Source organism: Zootoca vivipara, chromosome 1 (genome assembly GCF_965207765.1).
Source record: "Zootoca vivipara chromosome 1, rZooViv2.hap1.1, whole genome shotgun sequence".
In the NCBI taxonomy this organism is placed as follows: domain Eukaryota; kingdom Metazoa; phylum Chordata; class Lepidosauria; order Squamata; family Lacertidae; genus Zootoca; species Zootoca vivipara.
This window is the reverse complement of record NC_142582.1, coordinates 43,732,689-43,758,736: the sequence shown is the minus strand read 5'-3', so window position 1 is coordinate 43,758,736 and position 26,048 is coordinate 43,732,689. Positions and strand designations below refer to the sequence as shown.

General features: G+C 40.6%; 1 protein-coding gene across 2 annotated transcripts in view; it reads right to left on the bottom strand.

Annotated features, from left to right (window-relative positions):
- ADCY5 (adenylate cyclase 5) overlaps positions 1-26,048 on the bottom strand; it is a 184,088-nt gene that overhangs the window by 19,060 nt on the left and 138,980 nt on the right. For both annotated transcript variants that reach the window (XM_035128989.3, XM_060275982.2), the window contains 5 exons: positions 24,221-24,361; positions 16,519-16,541; positions 12,307-12,451; positions 10,918-11,015; positions 4,034-4,121 (listed from right to left, as the gene is read on the bottom strand). In XM_035128989.3, the coding sequence (XP_034984880.2) occupies positions 4,034-4,121; positions 10,918-11,015; positions 12,307-12,451; positions 16,519-16,541; positions 24,221-24,361 (495 nt within the window). The remainder of the gene's footprint in view (positions 1-4,033; positions 4,122-10,917; positions 11,016-12,306; positions 12,452-16,518; positions 16,542-24,220; positions 24,362-26,048) is intronic.

The window sequence follows — 26,048 nt, the reverse complement described above, 5'->3', positions numbered from 1 at the left end:
GAAACTGGACGTAGTGCATAGTAATCATCACTAGTATTCATGGATACTCTCCTCCTCCATGAATTTGTCTAATCACCTTTTGAAGCCATCAGAGTTTGGCTTGTACTGAATCTTGTGACCCTCTGGGATCTATTAACATCTATCTACTCTACAGGGGCTGCTCAGGAATCATCAACTTCATCCCAAATAAGTAAATCAACTCTAAATTGTATTTGGCTGACCAGTGAATTTGGGATCTTGGAGATTATCTTCCGATACTAAGTTTTGACCTGGTGAGAATTCAGGGGAGCATATTTTCCTTCACTTGCTTACCGCACATCTTCCTCCAATAGGTTTTTGTTTGTGGCTCACCCCACCCCAGCACTCAAATCTCCCATGCAAGGAGAGAACAAGGATACATAACTAGAATTCATAATTCTGTAAAACTAAAAGGCTTCCCTGCTGTTAATTTCACCTCATCAGAATGCTCCCCAATTCAATCCCTAGAGAGAAATCTGAGACACAGACAAATAGCAGCTCAAATATGCATCATTATCATCGCACCAACTAGGCTTCTAAGTGGTTTCTTTTTAAAAAGAAGACAGTGAGAAATGGCTTGCGTATTGCGCAATGACTAACCACTCCAACCTCTCCCTTTTTGCCCCCCCTTTTTTATTGCACGGTTAGAAGGATTGCATTTTGCTTCCTACACAAGCACAATTATGAAGCTGTTTGATGAACAGGAGGGCTGATTAGCTGGTGCCTATTACAAAAGGAGACAGATACAACGTGTGACAATGCTGTGCCTCTTTTAAGCTGCTGCCTTTACCTGCACCCATTACAAAACTATCTAAAATCACTGGGCCGGATTTTTTCTTCGGTTGGGGTGGGGAGGGGTGGGGAGATCATCTATCATACCAGGCACTGGCATAATAAAAGATAGCAATAAACTGTAAGATGATAATAAAAATCTAGCAATGTTCTTCCAAGTGGTTAAATTAAGCATGTAAGTAGTTCTCAATGCGACAGATGAATCACAGGTACATATATAGAATTTTTCATATTTATGTAATCCAGAAATTCATCAAATCCCAAATTTGGAAAATGTCAGCATTTGAACTGCTCTCTTCTATTTGAGAACCTAACGGCTTGTTATTTGACTATTTCGAAACCATTTTTCAAAATTGCCTAGCTGAAGTAGAAAAACCCAGATTTGTTGGCAAAGAATATGTTATGCAATGCATGAAAAACCATTTGCTCATAAACATTTACCTTTCATTGCTCTGGAATGTGGAATTCAAAATCTGAGGTCATAAGCCTCTAGTCAGGGATGGAAAAACTCCAACCTGTAGATCAAGTCTGGTCTGCCAAGCCTCTCCATTTTGCCCATAAGGCTGTTTTTCCCAAACCAGGCCCACTTGCCTCACACCTGATATCATATGTGATGTCAGTTGTGGGGCAGGTAGAGGCACAACTGGATCAGCTGCAGAAAGCAGGACAGAACTTCCCCCACATCATCTGATGCACAAGGAGTTCGATCCCACTGGTTCAGCTACTTTGCAGGGTGCAGGGTACTTCCTGCATGCACATCAGCTGATGTGCAGGGTGTTCAATTCTCCTTGGATATTAACCTGCAAAGTTCTTACCTGGCCCTACCCACAGAAGGCCGATATTTTTAAAAATCCAGCATTGGAAACTCTAAGAAGCAAATGACAAGAATCAATGACTGATATTGTTATAGAAATGGAAGAAGTAGAGTCATGATGGTAACAAGCAATGAACCCTGCAGGACAGGCCTTGCAATCTAGTTATCACCTTTGTTGAATTTTACACAGGACACTCAAATCATGCAGCAGCAGGGGACAAACAAAAACAAATCAATATAGAAGGTATAAAATTCCTAACTGTCACACTCTAGCCTGGTTCACACATAACCGGCAAGAAAGTAAACAGCGTTTCCGTGTGCTGCTCTGGTTCGCCAGAAGTGGCTTAGTCATGCTGGCCACATGACCCGTAAGCTGTATGCCGGCTCCCTCAGCCAATAAAGCGAGATGAGCGCCACAACCCCAGAGTCATCCGCGACTGGACCTAATGGTCAGGGGTCCCTTTGCCTTTACCTTTACGCACAAAACCTAGTTATTCTCTTTATCAGGGCCAGCTCTAGGTAGAGTCCCGGTGGTACGGGGCGCCAGGGCACCGGGCCGGTAGGCAGGGCGCTGCGCAGCAAAGCCGCGCGGAAGCCATGCTGCACCCTGTGAGGGCGCCGGAGCGATCTCCGCCCCTCAGCGCCAGGGCACGCGACCTGCTCAAGACTGCCCTGCTCTTTATGAATCTTTTAAAGAGTATGTTTTCAATTAGCAAACCAGACTGTACTTGAGATAGAAGCTAATTTCCTACAAACAGCAGCTTATCTCAGAAATGTGGAAGCTGAGTCAAAATGGGTCATCAAGAAGTTCAGTACTGACAGCAACCTTTTGGATGCTAGGGCAATAGTTCAGAGCCTAAGCACTGAAATAAGAATACCAAGGCAAAATAAAAGTTACAGTGGTACCTCGGGCTAAGAACTTAATTCATTCCGGAAGCCCGTTCTTAACCTGAAACTGTTCTTAACCTGAGGTACCACTTTAGCTAATGGGGCCTTCCGCTGCAGCCATGCCATCACCACACGATTTCTGTTCTCATCCTGAAGCAAAGTTCTTAACCCGAGGTACTATTTCTGGGTTAGCAGAGTCTGTAACCTGAAGCATCTGTAACCTGAAGCATCTGTAACCTGAGGTACCACTGTATAACTACAGCTGTATGATTTTTCACTAGGTATTTCATGAGTCACTACTGGTCACTTTTCCATTAACTGGTTTTTTTTCCTCACTGGAAAGAAATTCAAACAGCATTCCAAGTACTGATAATGCTTTATAGAGTACAAAAAGGCAAGGGACTCTGTGTAATAGTGGTTCTGCTCCTACTTAAGGGAGGCTATTGCTCAGCCATGCTATTTCAGAAAATTTGGAGCAAGGTGTTATCAATATGCTGATGATCCCCAGCTCTGTTTCATCATTCCATCTGAATCAGGAGAGGCAGTTCAGGTACTAGACCAGTGATTGGAAGTGGTGATGGGCTGGGTGTGGGCCAATAAACTGAACCAAAATCCCAATAAGACAGAAGTATTATGTGTTCCAAGTTCTCTGGTTCAAGGGGGGGGGGGAGATGGCCTCTTCTCAAAAGGGTTACACTCCTCTGGAAAGAGGGGGTTCGCAACTTGGGGTACTCTTTGGTTCCAACATTGTTACTTGAAACTCAAGTGGCCTTGGTGACTGGTTCACCAGCTCTGGCCTTGGTCCTCTGTGACTCAGCCCCTGTACTCCATGCTTGGGTACCTTCAATTCTGAAACTTCAACTGGTTCAAAATGCAGCAGCCAATTACTGGCTGAGGCTCCATTCAAGCTCATATAAACAACTATGCTGGTTAATAGTTAGTTTCTATCCACTTTGTTGTTTAGAGCTCTAAAATGATGTAGGAGCCAATTATCTTATTGGTTCCTTACCTGCAGACTGTCGGGTGTTAAGATGAGCAGAGGAGGCCGTCCTGGCAGTTCTGACAGAAGTTCTGACAGAAGTACACAGAATGATAACCCAAGAGGGGGGTTTCTCTGTGTCAGCCCTTAAATTGTGGAATTCCCTTCCCACAGAGGTATCTAGCATCATCATGGTATAGCTATCAATGTATGCTGTATGTATTACTTGGACTTACACACACACACACACACACACACACACACACACACACACTCCATCCTATTCCCCTGATTGAAAATTGTTTTTACTGGATTTGATATTGTATTTTTATATTGTTGTAATCTGGGACCTTATGGTGAAGGACAGGTAAGAGATCCAAAATCCACAGCAGGGCAATGTCTTTATGAAGACTAATCAAATTGCCACAAAATAGTGAGCAAATTATCACCCACTTGCCGGAGAATAAATCCCATTGAACTAAATGGGGCTTACTTCTGATTAGACACATATAGGATTATACCACCAAATTACTAACACTCACCTTTACGCAGGAGTAGATGACTGAAACAAATATTACTGTGGTGAGGATAACAAAACAGGTCAGGTAGAATGCCAGCATAAACACAGAGCTGAAACCAGAAAACACAGCCATGTGAGATGAGTGTAACAAATGAAAGGAGGCATAGTTGAGTCATTGGAAGATGCAGGAAGAGAGGATAGAAAACCACAAGATCACTGTTCTCTTTATGTTAGCTAAGAAATATAGGAGGAAGCACCACCCTCCTGAGATAACAGCTCCAACAGTGAAAAAAAAAGGTATATGATTAAGAGTAGGTCAATCCACAAGTTGGTAGTGAACAACAAAACTGGATGGCAGCTTAGTAAATTTGAGAAAGAAAAGATGCATTATTTGTCAAGCACTTGAAAAACAACAACAGAAAAATGAAAAACATAGCAAACACCCAAACAAATTCTGGCAACTTCTTTTGCATCAATAACCCAGTAAGCCACAATTAACAACTTGCTGTGAGTGCACAGATCACTCTACTATGTTTCTTTCATAGTGTGAGAGCAAGAGCAACAAACCACAATATCTACCTGAGCATTTCACCTGGATCATGGATGGTTGTTGGTTTTACTCGAGAACAAATCTTCCCTGCGGAGATTGCATTTCTCCTGAGGGGCAAGCAGTAACTTCAAATTGGGAGTTGGGGGAAAGCAGAATTTCATTTCTACACACCACCACCCCATAGCTATTTCCCCAGTCTAATTTGGCCTCTCCGCTTTGTGAAGCTGTCTAGAATATAAAATAAAAGGGATCGGATTCTGGATCCCCCAGCACCAGGTCTACTTTGGCCCTTAGATGTGTGAATGACTTGCATCTATAAATTATGACTATTGTTCTAAGCAAAATCTGCTCTTATTCCCTTATGGGGTACACAAGAGCCTTATTGGGTTCTCCATCGGTCGGAGAATATATAACAGAGGCCAACCAGAGAAGTTTGAGAAGCAAAGCCTTTATTTGCTGTTGCAACAGGGTCCTTCCCCTCACGCAGGAGAACAAGGAAGGAACCCAGAACAAAAGAGAACCTCCACTTTTATCAGTTTCCCCATCACCAAGAAACGCCCCCAATACATCATTCCTACATCACAGCTATGTAATCAATACCTCACAAAAAAGGAGGGTTCAAGGTAGAAATCTGAGCACTTTTGACACCACTCCTAGTCCTCCTATCACCCCTCCCAGGTGTGAATTCCTAAACACAAAGATAAATTAACATTTTCATAAGAGTTGATCACTGTCTTTTGTTCAGAGGAGTCTTCCATTGTGAATGAGATACCATTGACAGGGAATTATGGCTCCCAAGTTGCTAGTCATGTGGAAATGTGTGCATATGCTGATCCTTAGGGCAGGGTTGCATCTGAACGGGAGGGGTGCGGGTCTCTGGAGTGGAGCAGAGGCGAAGAAGGTGGTGTTGCGAGGGATTCTGGGTAACTGCAACTGTCAGATTCGGTCACCCCTCTCTGTTCATTAGTAATGGTGTCCTGCAACACCCCCCCCAATATGATTTTATAACACTATTTAGTATAACTAAAAAAGTGTTTACACGTTGTTGTTTTACTGCTATCCAAGCTAATTTGATCATCAAACCAAGTAACATTCCATTTTTTTGTGAAATCCTTGGAATTTTTATATGTGTTTTAAATAAGGGGGGCTTGCATGTAGAAATAAATTCTACCTCCACCGTCAAGACTTATTATGCCTCTGAAAGCCAGTTGATAGGATTTACAGACAGGCAAAATGCTGTTGCACTTGTGGCCTGCTTGTGGGCTTCCCAGAGGGATCTGGCTAGCCACTGTGAAAACTGGGCGCTTCACTAGGATGGGCTATTGGCCTGATTCAGTAGGTTCTTCTTATGTTTTTATTAAGTGTAGTAGAGGTATGAAACTTGGCTGGCATGTCACATTAGTGGAAGGGAACTGTTTCAATGGTGCACAGAACACTAGGTAAAATCAGACAGTTCTGTCTCTTTCTTCATCACCCCTCCTTGCACCCTTCCAATTTTGAAAAAAAGGTCCAGTCTGTGGCCCAGCTGCATTGGTTAGAATATCTTAACTGAACAGTGAGTGGCACAGCAATGATAGTGACTTTTGCCATCTCAGCCCAGAAGGTGTGGCCAGGTCCTGGTAGTGCCAGAGCAGAGAGGAAATATTTTCTCTAGTGCTGGTACTGATACATATGTATTGGGTAGATTGGTTTCCCAGCTACCATATAGAATCCAGGTTATATGGGCTTGTTCGGAGTAATACCTCCGCTTCAGTTCAGAACATCATTGCCATGATTTAGCGTAGCATTTATCAGTGAAACATTTCCATGTTACCTTATTATTAAAAACAACAAACAAACAAACAAACAAACCCGGCTCACCCTTCCCTTCCTATTGCTCAACCTCATCCATAATTCAACAACAATGATTATCATGCACGGTAACATTAAGGCTAACCACATGAAAGCCAGCTGGGTTTCATGCTCTTCCCTGGCTACAAAGAGCATTTCCACTTGCTAATTTATTCACCAGGCTTTTGTGGCTTTCCTGCTGATTATAATAAATCTATCACTGCTATTTTGCTGTGAGTTTTCATTACTGAACCCCTCCATGCTTTTGGGTCAGTATCTCATGGACATTTACAATGCTCAACGCACATATATCCATTGCCACACAATATCACAAACATTGAACTGGTTCAGACATAATGATTTCAGTCCAATAATCCATGGTTTTGGGGCCAAGAATGATCTCTCCTTGAGTACCTAATTTCAATGAAGTTTTCTGTGAAGTATGAACCAGCAAACTGTTGTTTAATTGCTGCTTACAAAGCAGAAGTCTTCCTTGAAGCCAGATACGCAAAGAGAGGAGAGAAGAGGAAGCATGTGGGCATAAGCCTCATTCTTTGTCTGATAAACTGTGGTTTACAAGACCAAGATGGTTATGTCTGAATTGAGCCATCTTACATGTATAATTTTGGTGTCCCAGAAATTCCTAGAGAACATTTGCACTACAGACAAATATTTACACTACAAATAAAAAGCAAATGAAGTTATGACCCTTTAAAATACACAGTTGAGCAATACCTTTATTCAGACCAATTAAAATGCCACAAAATAATGGCAAACGTTTGAGTTCTCCAGAACATTTAATCAGGTAAAAAGTTACACAATGCACGGGGGAGGGGGAAACGTACAATAATCAGGCTGGATGTTGCAGCCATAAGGCAAGCTTTTATATTTAGTTTCTTGATGAAGATTGCAGGCTTATTAAGTCTCTGCTAGGTTTTACAGTTATCAGGCTACATACCAGGATTCTGGGCTGCTTCCTATTTTTTTATTTTGCCGATATAAAGACTGCAGTGTTTGTCTTTATTTCTTGCTCTCTGCCTAACTAGGAAGGTTTGTCAACATCCAGTCTAAATTTTTATTTCTTAATTTTCCCTGTGTTTCCCCCCACCCCTCACTCCAGTTTTGTGTGACATATTGCCTGATGAAGAGTTCTGGAGTTCTGGATAACCAAAAAGGGGTGCAGATAAATCAGTTTAATATTGTTGCATGCCACCCCAATCTCCAAGTGGTCCTGTGAGAAAGAGTTAGTGGCTGTCTAACAGAGAACTGTGAGTGTCCTCAACGAACCACAATTCCTAGAATTCTCCAGCAGTGGAAGTAATGACAGCATTATTGCTTTAAAGCCAAAGTAAGTTTTCAGGGTAAGTTTAGCTGGGAAAATGACCCCTTCAAGGATTTGTCCTGAAGCTCAGACTTGATGGCTTTCACCTTCTCCACAAAGCTGTTAGAGCAAAAGTGAAAATTAGCTGCTAATCGTTTTTTGCAGTGTGTATTTTGATTATGGACTCTAGGCATGGCTGCCAAACTACTGTCAACACCTCTGCTATTTTGAACCACCACTAAGTAGAAAGCTGGCTTCTTTACACCACAATTTTATTATGGGTAAAATTGTAACTAGGGTCCTGCTTCACAGTCTACAACCCTGTGAACTGAATTACAGTAAGATATGCTTGGGATTTCCAGTTTCAGCAAATAATACTTTAGTTTATATTGCTTCATTTTTGTGGCTATCTTTGCATTCTCCAATATAACCGAAGTCTTATCATCAGGCAGCTTCCAAGATCACGTTGTTCTGGATTGCCTTAGCAACATCCAGACAAACTACCATGCCTGAAGCACATGATGCTTGAGGGCTTTGCCAAGATGAGCCCTGGATCCGGCTCAAATCTGATCCACTTTCTTTTTCTCCTGGCACTACAGAGACCATCAGGGAAACTGCATCATATCACTGATGCAAACAGACACATACTTGGGAGGGAGAGGGTCTTGCTGCTTGCATACAATTTTCCACTGTCCTGGCAGCAGTCCCCATTCCTTGAGAGAATGTACTGCTTACAATGTTACAGCACAATTCCCTGACTCACCTTTCTTGTTGCTCTTCTGGCATTTCGGAGACAAAAAGTGAAGGGTACTAAGAATTATCAAAGTGATGAAATTTGTAGGTGCTCATTGCAAGGGGTGTGTAGGCAGATCACTTACCTGTGGGAATGACTCAGTATATGGTTGTTGCTTGAGATCTTTCCTAAAAGCAAACTCTGAAGCCAGCCCAACTTCTGCCATATTTGTTACTTACGGTAGCTAAGACAACTAGAGTGTGTGTGTGTGTGTGTGTGTGTGTGTGTGTGTGTGTGTGTGTGTGGTTATGGAATGTGTAATCTGTTACACTGTGGTTTTAGAAGGTTGAGATTCTGTAGCAGTTGTAAGGATTGTGGTCCTTTTTCATGTCTAGTTAAAACTGAATCTTTAGGCAGTGGGTGGAATTCAATGTTGCAAAATTACAATTATTCAGTCAGAACAATCATTTCTGCTTGCCATACAAAACAATCTCCCCTCTCCCCACACTATGTGCTGCTCTAGGGGCGTAATCCTAGGATCCACTAAGTCATGGCACCTGAAGACACATGTAGCACATAATGGAAAGTTATTTCGAAGTAAAAACAGTTTCAGAAATAAATTGTTTCTTGGTCAGAAAGGAAAACTGGAAAGTCTACTCCATCTGTAAAAAAAAGCCAACAGCAATGCAGACCTTGCCTCAGCAATAGATGCTTTTCCAACATTACATAAGATGGGTGTGTTGCACCTTCAGGGAACATGGCATAGGTCCCTATTCCTGCGATTACTGGGCCATTTCTGTAAAAGCTCAGCAAAGGCACAAATCCTTTAACAGTTGTGATTACTGAAGAATAATGGATATCACAGACCTGTGATCTAAAGCCTCAGAGATGCTGAGCTAAGCCAGAAAGAATAAATTTAGTAGCTTTTAATCACACATTAAAGTGAAGAGATCAACCTAAATTTAGCTGCAAGCCTCTTTTTGATTTCTCTTCAGTTTTCCTAGATGGAGCCGTCTAAATTTTAGATTACATGTTTTTGGCTCCGGCAGCTTTGTGGAACTGATTTTCTGCCTCTCCTTGCACGGTGCTTTCTCTTTTGCCTCAAAGAAGAACAAGCCAGGATGATAAAAGCAGCAGTAAAAGGCCTAATAAGTTTCATATGTGGGGGCGGGGGGGGCACTATGACTTCAGCCACATCCTGTTTCCTGCCACTAACTTTTCCATCCTTTTCATCTCCACACTCTCTTACCTCACCTCACATTGCTTCCCTGTCACTCTCCTGAACCCAACTTCTTGGTGGGATTGCAGCCACCTTTCCTGCAAAACTCCAAAATGTAGTCCAAAAAAACTTTCATAAAAAAACCACTCCACTCATACCATTTCTCTATCAATATTTTAAGATCCAGAAGATGACAAACAATACCATGAGTGGAAAGAGAAACTTCATGGACTAAAACATTTGTACCAAAGAACAAAGAGCAAAGCAGGAAATAAAAGTGATTTGTTTCAAAAGCATCAAATAACACATTTTAGTTTCAATCTTGGTTAAAATTGAAGCAATTGGATCAATGACAGAATTTGAACAATTGGTATAGCTACTTATAACACTTGCAAGTAAGGGAAATAGTATCCAAAATGTATAAACTACTCAGAGTCAATACCATAATGGTATCAAAAACCTTTGCAGAAAAGATATTGAAGTAACAGGTTGATCAGAAAAAAATGGAGTCATTGTGGAATAAATACTACTTAAAATTGCTTTAATTTTTTAAAAAAGCAAATGGAATGAAAATTATTCATAGGTTGTACCTCTGAATATATGGCACAGCCAGCCCTCATCAAAAAGGATATATCACTATAAGAATATTTTATGCTATACACCATGGGGGGGTGGTTATTTGGTTGTTTCTGTTTTTATTTTGATTATGTATTCTGTGTTGAGCAAGTTTAGGCGTTATGGTCAAAGCTGCATGAATGTTATTTATGTTCATGATTCATTTTGAATGCAGTGTTGAGTTTTCTACCTGCGCATATAGTACAATGTTGCAAAGCGTAGTACCCTAGACAGGGCCGGCTCTAGGTAGACCCCTGGCCACGCGGAAACAATGCTGTGCCCTGCGAGGGCGGGGGCGCCGGAGTGATCTCCGCCCCTCAGCACCAGGACGCGCGACCTGCTCGAGACTGCCCTGACCCTAGATAAGCACCCAGAGGGTCTTTTCCTGTGATATTTATGTGAAAATAGACTAAATCATATTTCTCAAAGGCAGAAATAAATAGACATAAACTATAATATTAGTAACAACCAATATTACATTACAATACCAAAGGAAATGAATGTCAACAATAAGCACTGCAGTGTACCACACAGCCACACATTATGGGAAATAATTTTACTTCACTTTAGTGGAAAGAAGCCAGGGATAGTAAAAAGGAAGCTGGATTGTGCAAGGAAAGATATAAAGATCTACTCACTGTGGCACAATTGTGATTTGAACGAAGCAAATGAAGAGGAAGATTATGGAGGCACAAGCAACATATGCACCAAATCGATCATCCACCTGTTTGGAGTACTGCAAGGAAAGGAACCATGTGTTAGATAGTGAATTCTCATGTTAAAGCCCCTTTCTGAATCTTGCATTTCTTAACAGATTTGCCTCTGCCCTTATTGTTGTGTTGTTAGCTTGACAGTGATACAGGGGGCTATAAAACGGAAATAAACTGATACTACCTTTATAGGCAATTACTACAAATTCATGTATTAGATAAGAGGACACATATCTCTCACACAAAATACCCAGTGCCAAGATCACCTTCTTCAAACATCTGCTGAAAGTTTCCTTCACTAGTGCCTCTCTTAGAGAGTAACAAGGAAAAAGGGCTGCTTGCAGGCAATTTTTTAACGAACTTGGAAACTAAAAGGGAAAACTCTGAAAAAATGTATAGAAGCATTCTTATTAGGAATGTCGAATTCCGAGATATCATGTAACATTGTAGATAAATGCAAAGTTTCAAGAAAAGCAGCTCATCAGATCTTCCTTACCTGTTCAAATGTGCTCATGGCCCTGGACCAAATGCAATAAAGCAACTGGAAAGGCAGCTGAAATTAATGTACAAATACTGTTTCCCAATACACCATATCTGACAACATGCTTTTTGCTATCTAGGAGACATCTGAGAAGCATTGGTATGTAAAAAGAGGCCAAAGTTCTTTAGTAGTGCAATATAAAGTATCAATGTTTAGACTGGGGAAGAAGAAGAAAAAAGATTGAGGGCTGAAATACAAATGACAGTGGCTGACTGAAGTCATTAAGCAGTCTTCCCAAATTGTGTGAGAAGTGGGAACTGGGGGAAGTTTTTTTTTTTTAAGGTGTGTGGGGAGAGGACTGTGAACCTCTCTACCTCAGTTGAATACCAAATGGAATTTTTACCCACTCTCCCGAATGGGCTCCAATACTGGAAACGAAAGAGCTGAGGGGGAAAAGCAGCTTTCAGAGAGATGGGGGGGGGCAAAAGCAGTGTTTTTTGGGGGGGTGGGTCTATGCATCTGATCCACATGCCTCTCTTAAGCTTTAAACCAGGCATCCCCAAACTTCGGCCCTCCAGTTGTTTTGGACTACAATTCCCATCTTCCCTGACCACTGGTCCTGCTAGCTAGGGATCATGGGAGTTGTAGGCCAAAACATCTGGAGGGCCGCAGTTTGGGGATGCCTGCTTTAAACCATGCCCCTTGCTTTACAAATGATTTGCACCGATTCAGATTTTACAACTTTTAAGTTTAAAGATACAGATTTGTCACCATCATCTGTCTGGTTTCGTTCTTAACTGACCTCCACAGACACACCTCTTCTTGGGGAATATTACCTTCTTCTCCAAGTCAAGTTCCCTGAATGTTAAGAGAAACTTGCGAACGTGTTCAGAACGTAAGCGGTCAATACTCCTTGCATCAATGGCGCGGCCTAGAAACTCATCCACTTCATCTTCTGGATTCATGCTTTCCTGGATATTCCTATAAAGCAGAGACCAGTCAGCCTGGGTATTTACACCAGAAGAGCCTTCAACAATGTGTCATCCAAAGGATGAATCAGTTCGTCACTTTTGCCTATTGCAAGCCTACGTTTCTACTGACAGTCTGAAGGAAGAATTCTACTGTCATTTTGGAAACTTGAATTTATTCTGCAGCAATGTAGGCGGCATTTGGAATTCTACGTAAGGCTGCCTTTCCAAGCTTCATCAGTGCCCTATCATCCTTCACATTATGCTGATCCTAAAGGAGAACCCAGTGACAGCTTATGAAACTGCAGTCTTTTGGGTTTCATGAATTGCAGTAAGCATCTCCCTTTACTGTTATTTGCTATCAGCAAATTTACAAGTGGTACCTTGCAGTGTATCCTCACCTGCTAACAGCAGTGGCCCAGACACACACCCTTCAGGATTCTCTAAGCTGCAAAAGTGGTCCTTCTGTATATTGCAGGGCTCACCCAAGCATGCAGGGACTACATTGCTTTCTCAGTTCTGTGGCTTTGACGACTTCATATGAAAGAAGTCAACCCGACTGTAGCAACATACAGATCAGATTGAAGACAAAACACCTAATTTTATTTTGTCAGCCTCTTGAACTACAGAGGGAAGCTACAATATTAACCTGCCAGCCTCTGCCTTCAGAAATAGTATTACTGACCTCTTTAGAAGCCACACTCATAACTACAGAATACATTCAAGGGATCTTTGGACATCTGATAAGAAACGATGCCCTGTAAATGCTGTGTGGAAAAATGTTCTATTTTGCCACCTTGTTCAGCAGAGCAGACGAGTTTCATCAAGCTCCATCTCAAAGGAAACAAAATCAAACTCCCCAAACCCAAAGGTAATTAATTCAGTTTTACTTCATGGCTGCCGCACACCCCTTATGAATGCCAGGTAGTACGGTATCAAATTTTTTGAACTTGTTGATGATTTTATGCTCATAATTCATAGTTCAAATAATAAGACCAAATGTATTATGCTATCACAATTTATCACACCCAAAGTAAAGAATTCCAGTTATTTTCACAGTCAAAAATCTAATATTTGCTATGGGAAAAGCATTGGGTAGTGAGTTAACCATGTTAAAAATATCATTGAAATTTGTCTTAAGAAAATTAAAGTTCTTTTTATTAAGAAATGAATGAGCAATCTAGTTAGGGATCTCTGCATTTTTAAAACTAGCTCTGTTTCCAAGAACATAAGAACATACTGGATCAGACTGATGGACCATCTAGTCTACCATCCTGGTCTCACAGTGGTCAACCAGATGCCTGTGGGAAACCCGAAAGCAGGAGTCACGCACAGGAGCACTCTCCCCTTCTGTGGCTCCCAGCACCTGGCATTCAGAAGCGATACTACCTCCAACTGTGGAGGCAGAGCATAGTCACCATGGCTAGCAGCCATCAATAGCCCTCACCTCAATGAATTTGTCTAATTCTCTTTTAAATCCATATAAGTTGGTGCCCCGGGGGGGCTGCACAAGAAGATAGCTGTTTGCCCCCCAGGAATGGACCCTTCTGACGGAAGGTTTCCTTCCCCAACACCTTCATTCTTCCCAACAGCAGGGGAACTATCAATATATATACTGTAGGTGGTAGGGTGCTTTATGTCCCCCACTGATTTGGAGGCAGGGGGTGACATTAAAAATCTCACCCACGTCACATGGAAGAGAACCTATAACATTCTACCTCACATCCTTTGCGGAGAATTCAAAGCCATTTTACCTCTGTGCCATGAATGTTCTCATTTAGCACAAACCATGTTTTGATAAAATGGCAGCAAACAACTACACAGCCCAGACCTTGAATTATTCATCTCAGATTTTCATAACCAAACAATATCCTCTTGGTCTTCTCTGGCATCTCTAGTAATAATGCTACTTTAACAAACACCTTTAATTAGGCAACTGGTGATAAATTTGGAGTTCTCTGTCTCCCATCCCACTCCTGCCTTATATAACTCATATCTGAAATTCCTCAGATGCCATTACAAATCTAATTTGTACACTTGGGTTACAGATAGAAGCAACTTAAGTATTAGATCTGGTATGCTTATTAAAGTCAGTTTTATCATTCATAAATCTAGATAAAATATGTTTATAGATATGCATTATAATCCCCTGTATAAATTTTTCCTGATAAAAATAGTAGAATTTAGGGCATTCATTAGACAAAAAACTTTAAATTGAAGTTATTTTTTCATATGTGACTTTCATATCACAAGATCTATGATCTAAAAAAACACTTTCAAACACAAAAGATTATTACTAATTTGAGGCAGTCTGGTAAAAGATTTAGATAAACAAACAAACAAACAAACAAACAGGTTAAAGATCCTAAGAAGGCACAGACATTTAGTGGGAATTACTCTTGTTAATTTGCAAAAGAGGAGCATATTTCCTGGAAAATTATTCCTAATTAAGCTTTGTATAATGGCTCTTACCACAGTCATTTTATAGAGCTTTTAGTCTTATGAAAGCAATTAAGAATTGTGAGAGAGGGGGAGAAATAATATTTTTTAAAATCTCAAATATTTTTTGAAAGTAGACAAAATTGGAAGAAGGAATTATACAGATCCTGAACTCAACACTTTAAAAAGCACTCTCGGGTTTTCCCCCCAACATTTTTCTTTTTAGGTGTGATAGAGACGGTTTCTTCCTATTTCCTCCTTCCTTTATACAGTTTGAAAGTAATATACTGAATCAATTCTCTTTTGTATTCTGCGTTTGCTCCTTATTCCTATGTGGACAAACCAATCAATGTTGTCCTTTACCACTATAGGTAAGAAAATGCATGTGCTAGCATCTCCTAATTTCTTGGTTGGCAGTCTCTGAGTTTATCTATATTATTATATTGCTGTTAGATCATGGCTCAATGAATCCTGGAAATCACAGCTGCGAGTCGAGTGCTTAAAATTATCATGTTAAATACATCTGGCTTTCTCCCCTCTGCCCTAAAATACAGTTTCTATAGTCCACAGGGAGAGTAAATGACTGTTCAGGTTTTGTGGCTGAAGATACACCCTCTGACATTAATAGTGCTCATTTTTTGAGATAGAACATGATAAATGGGGCATCCTGCTATTACCTTATCCTTCTTTGTTACTTTTATTCTCATGCGCACATAGATAACAAAGCTGGAGATCAATAATTAAGTCACTACCTCCATCCACTTTGGATGAGAACAATATATGTAGCAGCAGCAGCAGCAGCAGCAGCAGCAGCAGCAGCAGCAGCAGCAGCAGCAGCAGCAGCAGCAGCAGCAGCAGCAGCAAGGCTCATGTTTTGACTAAACAAGAAGCATCTCCCTTCTGGCAAATTGGCGATGCAGTCACATCCTTCATAGTCAGAGAACTTACAGGACCTTACACCAGGCAATCTCTGCAGGGCTCTTGTAGGCTACAATCAGCAGTTAATCTGTGGCAACTCTGAACTTCTGAGGTTATGCAGAAAAGGGCTAACAGAGTTCTACACTTCCCCCACCTATTAACTTTCGCCTCCATTTTTCCTTTGTGCCATGTGAAAAAGATGTTTGGAGTGCTCCAAATAATACTTTAGATGTGTCACAGAGAATGAAACCAAACAGTGCTTGGTGTCCATCTTGAAACAGAGTTGTTCAGGAATGCAGGGTTGCTGTAGTTAATCATCCCAATGACCCTGTGAGTTAGGTAAGGCTGAGAGTTAGTTCCTCCTCTTTTTCCTCTCACTTTCTTTTAAGTTAAATTCCCCACCCCACCCCACGGTAGCTGCTTATTCTTGAATTTTTCATACTGGTGACACCCAGTTTAAGAGCCTTTCTCATTAAAGTTCCCTTAAAGAACAAAAGATAATGCCAGTGGCAGGATGATGTAATGGTTTGTATGTATTCATCACATGGGCTTTATAAGCCTGTTATGTACTGTGTTCCAAAAACCTAATAAACATTGAATGAGGAAAATTGTGACTTAAGGTGATGTATCATAACAAGAAGGTCCTCTGCACAAATTGTAGATGGCCAGCTTGAAAAATTTCACATTATAATAAAGAGGAATCAATTATATTTTTTCTCTTACTTGTCTTTTGGATCTTCAAAACCCTGAAAAGAAAAAAAATATATATACAAATTAGCTAGCAATATCATGGTGATAACAGTCATGCCAAAAGAAGGCAAAATTATCACTTATGAGTCAAAGAATAGAAAGAATAGAAATGTTTTGTAAAGTTCAACATAAAGGCTATAAAATTGGTCACTAAAACTTCTGTGTCACACACCAGCTGATGTAAACAGCATTTTGTTCTATCTAAAACTCTTCCACAAGAGCACTGTGGTTCATTTCTTTACTATGTGTCCTTACAAATGATGTCTTAAAATAGTGACTGATTGGTAGGTCGATCTGGATGTTTAATTTGTAAAAAACTGAAATGATCATTGATACCAGCCAGTGATCTGCTTACTGCATTCTGAATGATTAATTAACTCAATCAAACTTGTTTAGATTAATTCAAACAATCAATATAAGTAAAAATATAATAATTTGGTCCAGTAGCACCTTAGAGATCAACTAAGTTAGTTCTGGGTATAAGCTTTCGCACACTTCTTCAGATACCAGGTATCTTCTTCAGATTCTTAAGAAAGAAAGAAAGAAAGAAAGAAAGAAAGAAAGAAAGAAAGAAAGAAAGAAAGAAAGAAAGAAAGGAAGGAGGAAGGAAGGAAGGAAGGAAGGAAGGAAGGAAGGAAGGAAGGAAGGAAGGAAGGAAGGAAGGAAGGAAGGAAGCTTGGCCAACCAGTCCTTCAGTGGCCCCCATCTTGTAATGTTCAAAATTGCCAACAATTTCTGAGTTACCTTGGGAACAGAAAAGCAACTGCTCATCTCTGCAAAGATCTTGCTGCAAAAATATCTCCCTGATTATGTTCAGAAACATGACACAAGCGTAAAAAGGGGGAAAGAGCACTCTCCCAACCTCCCCCCCACAAAAAAAGAGTGGGAACTAAACTTCTCTGTATATCTCACAGATATATGCCAAAAATATGATTCTGGGCTACTTGGTAAATATTAGCTTGTCCTGGGTCTACTTTGTTTTGTTTGGACTGGGAAAAGGAACCCTTAAAGCAACAAACAGTGAAGGCATTTCAGAGAGCAGAGGTTTTCCTAAAGCTGATGGTAGACTCTGGCCACACTCATGTTTGGCACACAATCTCTATGTCAATCACTTCCAGATCTCTTCCATTTTGGCTAACTAATGCTCAGGAGACAGCTCTTCAATTGCTCTGTGCCAAGAGTCCTGGAAAAAGAATTACTGACTCCACAACATCACCATCAAGGAAACCATGGCAACAAACATTGCTACAAGAGAGCAGAATCTTTCACAACTAAGGACACTCCCCATTCATTGCTTTTTAAGGGAAACGACAGCATTGCTCCTTAGGAAAACCCATACTGGAGATGCCATTGACATAAGAAGAAACATGGGCGCTGGCCCATCTAGCTCAGCACTGTCTACGATTGCACAGCATCTTTCCAGCGTTTCTGAGGGGAAATTCCCAGCCCTACCTGGAGAAACTGGTGACTTGAACATGGGATCTTTTGTGTGCAAAGCACAAGGCCTGCCCCTGCTCTCCCTCCACACATATAACCTATGTATGAAAAGCAACCCACAAAAATTTAGAAAGGCTGTTCACATAAAACAGGGGTAGGGAACCTCCAACCCATATGCATAATTAGGCCAAACAGAGCTCCCCATTTGGCCTGCCAGACTGTTTTGGTCAAGTCACACAAACTTGCCCCACATCTGGTGTCCTATCAGGTACTGGAAACGTAAAGACAGAATTTGGACAATAGGAGCTTTGTCAGCACCATGGATCAGCAGAGTCTGTACAGTGCTTCTTATGTGCCAACTATCAGCTGAGTGTTGGCAGTGCTGAAGTCATGTGTGCAGTACTTTCCAAGCTCCAAATAACAGCTGATTGTCAGTGCATGGGAAATGCTGCAGCACAGGTTTTTTTGCCTGTACAGTTCAATTTGAAACCATGCAAGTAAAAACGGGTCACCTGACATAATCATATCATCAGGTGATTGACAATTAAGCAGCCGTTTCCACCCATTAAGCTTGGCATAGAGGTGCCGGAAATAACTTCTGATTGGCTCAGAGGGGTGTGAGTTCCCCACCCCTGATATAAAGCTTCAGATAATCTAAATGAGACTTCTTTATTCAAGCCAATTTTCAAATTCTGTCACCTTTCCACACACACACACACACACACACACACACACACGGATACAAACAAACAAAATAGGGCCTGTGGATTTATGAAAGTACACACTTTAACATAATCTTGGACAATAAGATAATGATTTGAAAACAAAGTAATGGAAACAAAGTAGGTGAGCTGTCCAGTCTTGGCCAGTTAGTGGCAGCTGCAAATCAAAGCCAAGTTCAGGAGAATGGAACAACAGATGATTTCGGATGAGGGGGCAAACCAAGCTACAAATTTGAAACAGTGACATGAAGCAACACTTAAAAGGGAGTTGCTATAGGTAGGCCAGCTACGTGTGGTCTGATGAACAGCATGTAGAGGTAAAATTACAAGGGAAAGGGTAATGCTGGCAGTTCAAGAGCTGCTTGCCACAACAGGAGATTAGAGATAAGAACAGTATCTCATGTGAAAGGTCATATTTCTTTTTAAGCAGTTGCCTAACTATGGAACTCTTGATTCTCTCTCACACATGGGGCAACCTGCCCCACCAATTCAAGCAACAAGAGACAGTAAAGTATTTTACTCCTGTCTTCCTCCAGCGGGAAAACAAGTCATGGAGCAACTGTGTTAGCATTATATCTGAACAAGTGAAGGTTTGTTCTAGGGAGGTAATACAAAACCACACATGTGACCCATGAGGTGCTGTGAAACCTGGGGCTGATCACCAGCCAGCTTCAGCTGCCTCAAACCCCATGCAGCCCCACAAGGTGGTCCCATTGGGAAAGGGTTAGAACTGTCTGTGAACTAATATCTTTAACCATGGTTTATGGCGTGACACTGTGTCCAAACATAACCACAGTGTTGGAAAACAGCACTGAGAGTGCTGAGCAAGTTATTTTACTCATATATTTGCAGATGGTGCATGTTCATGATCTCAGACTCTTTTATTTAACCCAGTGTGATAAACTGCTACTTTAGCAATGTTTGCTTTGCACTGTGGGCTAAGGAACTTCTGTTTTATGACTTATTTGGTATGTAATTTTCCGTTATGGATACTATTGGCTTTTCTAGTGCATTGCACAATTGCATGGAAGCATAATCAAGAAAAGTTCGATTAATTATAAACTCCTAACTTGGGTTTTGTAACACGAAACAGTACCAGCTTTGGCATAGGTTTTTGGGGGGAAGTAGGAGTGGGGCAAAGAGATTTGCAGGTTTGTAGTTACTGGAGCTATCAAGAAGCAAATTAATCATGAAACACAGGTCTTCACTATTCCAAGAGCAAAGAGAGAACAGTTAAGAAAGAAATGATGTTCTACAAGGAAAGACAACAATGACTGGAAACAGAAATAATTTTTTCAGAGAGTTGAAGGTGGAATAATAGAAGCATTGTTCCCTGCAATGTGCATTCTCATTCCAGTATCATCTCTGGTAAACACACTTTGCAAGCTTTTTGGATGCTTCAAAAACAAGAAAAAAAAGTATTTTAAAACAGTAGGCAAGGGAAATTAATATGGATACCAAGGATAACAACTGCATCTATTAAATCACTTTTGATTTTATTAAATATGCACAATCTACTGCACATGGCTACCCTCTGCCAGCTTCTCATGGGACATTGTTGAATGATACATTTGTTTGATTCATTTTTGTTATAGGCATCACTTTAAGCCTTGGGTTTTAATTATTATTTAACACTATCTCTATACTTCTGGAGAAGGATGGGTTGGAAATAATGTACAGTAATTGCTGTTGCTTTTAGTTTTGTTATATTTGAAAATCACTAAAATAGGGGGAGAATGATATCACCCTTATTTTTTTTAACCGTTTCTCCAGCCTATCATACCTCTCCAGCTTGCACAATTACCAGTCACAACATGCATATTTGAAATGCTGTCAGCCAAAGGAAACAAATAAACTCTTCTTTGTATCCGTACAATGTTAGCACAACATTGAGCCCATGCTCAGTACACAAATCCCCACATTTTTCACTGTAAGAAACACAAATCATGAATGTTATTTGTGTGTCAGATTCTCCAAAGCTAATGCTATGATGCAGAAACATGCAATTCTCACAAAATATCCATTTGCAGGTAGGTTAAAGAGAGAGAAGTTGTGCCATCTTCATGTTTCAGAGATGTCTTCTACTCATACCATGCATGAAGTGGAGGATATGTTTTTTAAAAAATCGCAGTTTGATATTACAATAAATAATAATGTTTTCCCTCTGAATCACCAGCTAGACATAGCAAACTCTAATTAACACATGATGCATAACACCTCTTGGCACAACTACCCTTTTTCTATGAATAGGATGATGCAAGCACCCTTCTAACGCCAATTGAAAGAAACATCTAATTATAATTACATGCTAGCTTGATTAGAATCTCTTAATCACATCATGCTTTGTGAGTTGGCATGACCAAAAAGCCAAGAGAGGTTTTATGCGAACAAAGGCTGCAGCTGCACTGATATTATGCTACTCCTACTTGATGAAACTGCATATGAAAAGCATGAGCATAAAAGCAAAATAATAAGAAAGGGAAGAAAACACCGGCAACATTCATTTTTAAGCCATATTACCAAAGATATCCAAGCTGGTTAAACTGCATAATAGTGAATGTACAATTACTCGTAGCAATATGTTTGCAAAAACATACAGTGCTATATGATCAACTCAATTACAGCCAGTAGAAATCTCTGCTTTTTCCATTTTATTTTAAACAGAATCAACATTACAAGTAATTATGTCTCATGCCATATTCTGAAAGAGATGCAGGTTCAAAAGCATGCTCTTAATTTGGATATGCAGGATTGCATACCTGGATGAAGTTAATTACATAATTTGCATTCCCCTACATGCTGTGCAGTTGGTTTTAATACTGTATGAGACATATTCTAGTCAGTGTGCGGTGCAGATGTATCTTGAATCTTCGAAAGTACCATTATTTTAAAAAGGAAATAAGATTTATTGGGTAAAGCCTTCTGTTAATTCACAGTTAGTATGTGAAACTTCAGGGACAGGTATTTGAAAGAACATTATGTGAAACAATTGGGTATGATAATAAGCCTACTTATTTTCAATAGTACTACTATGCAGTAAGTAATTTGAGGATTTATTACCTTGTTTATCTTCCTGATGCATGTAGAAAGATAAGCCTACATCCTCTGAACCAGGATGTTGCAAGAAATTTGGTTGCGAGTTGCTCTAATGTTGTTTCTAATGTTACATTTTTACGTCAATAACTTTCATAAATCTATCGGAACGTAACGTGAGAGCATAGCATGCAAAGAACATGCAAGTGTCTATTTCACACTAAGATATGCCCAGTGAATTTCCCAATATAACTACCAAGAGGGTATTCCCTAACCCTAACCGTATATAAACCTTCAAAGAAAGCAGCTTGCTCCTGTCTTGATTAGATACTGCAACACAAACACAAACATACCCCCACCCCCACAATCACCACTTACTTACTTCCTATAATGGCAACTTATCCAGTCAAAATTGGGTCCAATTACTTGTGAGTAAGCGTGGGTGGCACTGTGGTCTAAACCACAGAGCCTAGGGCTTGCTGATCAGAAGGTTGGCAGTTCAAATCCCCAAGACGGGGTGAGCTCCTGTTGCTCAGTCCCTGCTCCTGCCAACCTAACAGTTTGAAAGTATGCCAAAAAGTGCAAGTAGATTAATAGGTAAATGGCGGGAAGGTAAATGGCGTTTCCGTGTGCTGCTCTGGTGTCGGTGTTCCATTGTGCCAGAAGCGGCTTCGTCATGCTGGCCACATGACCCGGAAAGCTATCTGCGGACAAACGCCGGCTCCCTCAGCCAGTAAAGCAAGATGAGCGCCCAACCCCAGAGTCGTCCACGACTAGACGTAATGGTCAGGGGTCCCTTTACCTTTAAGTCCTACTGAACAACAGTGGTAGTCACTTCCAAGTAAACATTCATGGGACCGCACAATAAGCTGGTTTTGGACACTGTACCTTAGAAACACCTGGTGTTCTGTGACAAACAAAAGAACAAGTTGCATATCTGTTTGACTCCTCCAACCCAATGGGGAAGGGTTTATGGACCACCCACAGGATACACTAAGAAGAACTCACAGAGTTCAAGTCAATTCTGCTGAATATTCAGTTTCCACAGGCATCTGGTAGGCCAGATGGGTCACTGGCCTGATCCAGTAGGCTCTTCTTATGTTCTTATCTAGTGGTGGGTTACACCCAGGAATGTGGTGTCTCTCATTTCTAAAAGGAGCTGAGCTGAGCTTTGAATGACAGTGCCACTCTTGCTAGTGCTTAGGCTCCTAAACTCATTGCCCAGCTAAGCAATAATACCTCTATTGAAGGTGGGTGAGGGGCTCCTGCTTCATGTCTGACCAGCAGAATGCACAGCTGAAGCAAGTACAGTACTGTGTTTTCCCCAGTAGTCAAGCCCACAAGCCACTTTCACAGTACATTTTTGAGTTTTAACACTGAACTTTGGGCCATTAGTGAAAGTACTCCTTATTCTTTAATGTGAAACTTTCCCTTTAATTGTTGTTCTGTGCTGAGGCTGCCTCCAGACTGCCAGTATTTTGCTAAAGGGATTCAAGCACATACTGGAAAATTAGGTTTGCACAATTAAACTGGATTAAAGTTGCCCTGATGCAACAAACCCACTTTAAAAGTGGATTTCTCATGGTTATGAAAATGACAGGGATGAATGAAGGATTAATGGGAAGAAGTATGACCGCCACACAAATAAATCAGTATGAATGCCCATTTTCAAATAACTGCCTTGCAAACTAATCAGAATGAATTTTCAATAAAGACCACATAGTCTAACCTCTCCCTAAGATTGTCGAAGCAAATCAAGATAAATGCTCAATAAACAGGTCATCTGGAAGAGCTCTGCATTTCATCTTCTGCATCATCATCACTGTGTGAGAAACCCTTGCTTACTCTAACTGGGGGAGGAGGGAGATCAACAACAACAGAAATAAATTAAAAATAGATTAGACAGGGTAGACCCAATGTTTTTCACATTCTTGCTTTGCAAGAAACATAATGGGGTTTAGTAAGCCATTCCGCATTCCCTTTTAGACAGTGCTGTTTGTGAGACTCCCCCCCCCTTAAAATGCAAAGTAAAGTACACAGTTTACTTTACCTTTCAGATTGTGTAGTAAGAATGGCCTTGTCTAGGGTAAGTGTTAGCAGCAGATGTTTGATGCAACTCAGGTTGTACCAGTCTTTTCCTACTGCTGCCTTCAGTCAGTCCTGAACCAAGCAGCAGATACTGATGAAATATAATCCAACCCTCTGGCTGGTCCTCACAGTTTATGTAAAGGACACTATTTTTAGAAACAGTATTACTCATGGGTTGTTTGTTGTTGTTATTGTTCTTTAAAGTTTGAACTGCTGTTTATGAGCTCAGGGTTTATAGAGCATGTTGTATCTGGTTTGATTTGTACCCCAATTGCTCCCTAACATAGTAATGCCACAGCCACCATAGACTAAATATGGGAATATATATTTACATATACACATGCACACTTCACACACAATTGCAACACATGCTGCATAAAACTGAACAGCTTTACCATTCTTTTCATCTCCTTGGAAACTTGGTTGCTGCCAAGATGGTTGTAAAAGGAGCGATCTACTCCCCAGTGTGGTGGGTTGTGGCCAATGGAATTAGTGCGCTGACGATTCATCTTGGCTATTGTCGCTTTCTCATCTTTCTAGAAAGAATAACATAGTAAAGAGATTATATTTTGAAACATTTCAGTGGCTATATGTCATCCTAAACCCTGTCTTAACTTCTTTTTAATCCTCAACCAGCATATTAACCAAAATATTTAAGACTGGATGGCTGTGACAAGTATTCTTCTCATATTACTCACTATATTACACTCCCTTCAGCCTATGGTCCCCTGGCAGGTTACAACAAATAAAACATAATAGTAATAAAACAATATCATACAATATTAAAAAACAGCTTATTTAAAATAACAAAAGTTACAGAAATAAGATGTCAAAGGCTAGGGTAAAGAAGAGGTGGGCTTTCAGCACTCCCTGAAAGCTGTATGATGAAGGTGTGGGAAAGGAGCTCCACAATTTAGGTGCCATCACGGATAATGGACTCTCCCAGGCCACCATCCCAACATGGCACCCTCCACCCATCTTAGCACCCAAAAGGGTCTGTAGGGAAGGAGGTGGTATTTCAAGTATATGGAGCCTGAGTCATTTAGGGTTAAAATTTGTTAGAAGAATTTGAACATGGCTGCATTAAACAAAAAAGCCATAAATGGCAAATCACAGAAAGATCAGCAAAGGAGAATTGAACCCCATGATAATCATGCCTTCTGTTTTCTGCATCCAAAAAGTGCTGTTTAATGTAGAAGAGCTCCAACTACAGATGTCTAGTGCCAGAATGTTAAGAAAACACTGCATTATGACCGGAAGTGAGGTTCAAGTGCTTCTAAAAATATAATACTATGAACTCACTTAGTTATGTATTTAGTTGGCTTTTTTCCTTTCAGAAATAGCCACAATGATTTATTTCACATTCTCAGTCTGTCTATTTCTGCCTTCCAGCTGAAACTGATTTTACATCTACAGATTTTAAAAATATATCTCATTAGATGCCAAAAAAGGAAGAAATAGCAAATCAGTAATCTGCAGCTAAATATTTATTGCATGGCATGAACAAATGACATTGTCTGTACATTTTATTATAGCTCAGCTAGGGGTTTTGCAACTAGTAGTTATCTAAAAAGCTGCCATAAAACCAAGGCTTTATCTTTCTTTAAAGCTGTTTCATTACATTATAAAACCCTCCATATTCACATATAAGAGCTGCCGTATCATGAACTTTCTCTAACGATCATATTTCTGACATGCTGAGAACAATGTGTATTAAATGCTTTGAGCACTTAGGAAAGACACTTTGTATTATTTCAAGAGGTTTCTTCATTTCAGGGCTTGCCAGTACATCCTGCAGTCCTAACTTCACTGGAGCAGGATGTGGGAGAAAATGGAGCAGCAATTTTTTATATATATCTCGCCTTACTTTCTAATACCAATAACAACCCAGCTCAGGACAACATTCAGACTGGGCTGGGTCTCTTGGTCTCATCGCTGGGACACTGCAGACAGACGGAAGACCAGCTCAGCTGAGCACAGATAGCATATTTCCCTCGGTAGCCATTCTGACATGCCTTAGTTAGGGCAGCTACCACTCTTGTAAAGGCTAAATCTGATATATTCTGGGACATCAAATGAAACCAGTGCAGCCATTTTTTATTTAAAACAAATAGAGAGAATTTCCACCTAGCGCAATGGCAATCATTCAGTGAGTGCAAGCCTTTCAGATTGCCAGATGGAACAACCCCTGCTCTACTCCCCCTCCACACTGTTCTGGCATTC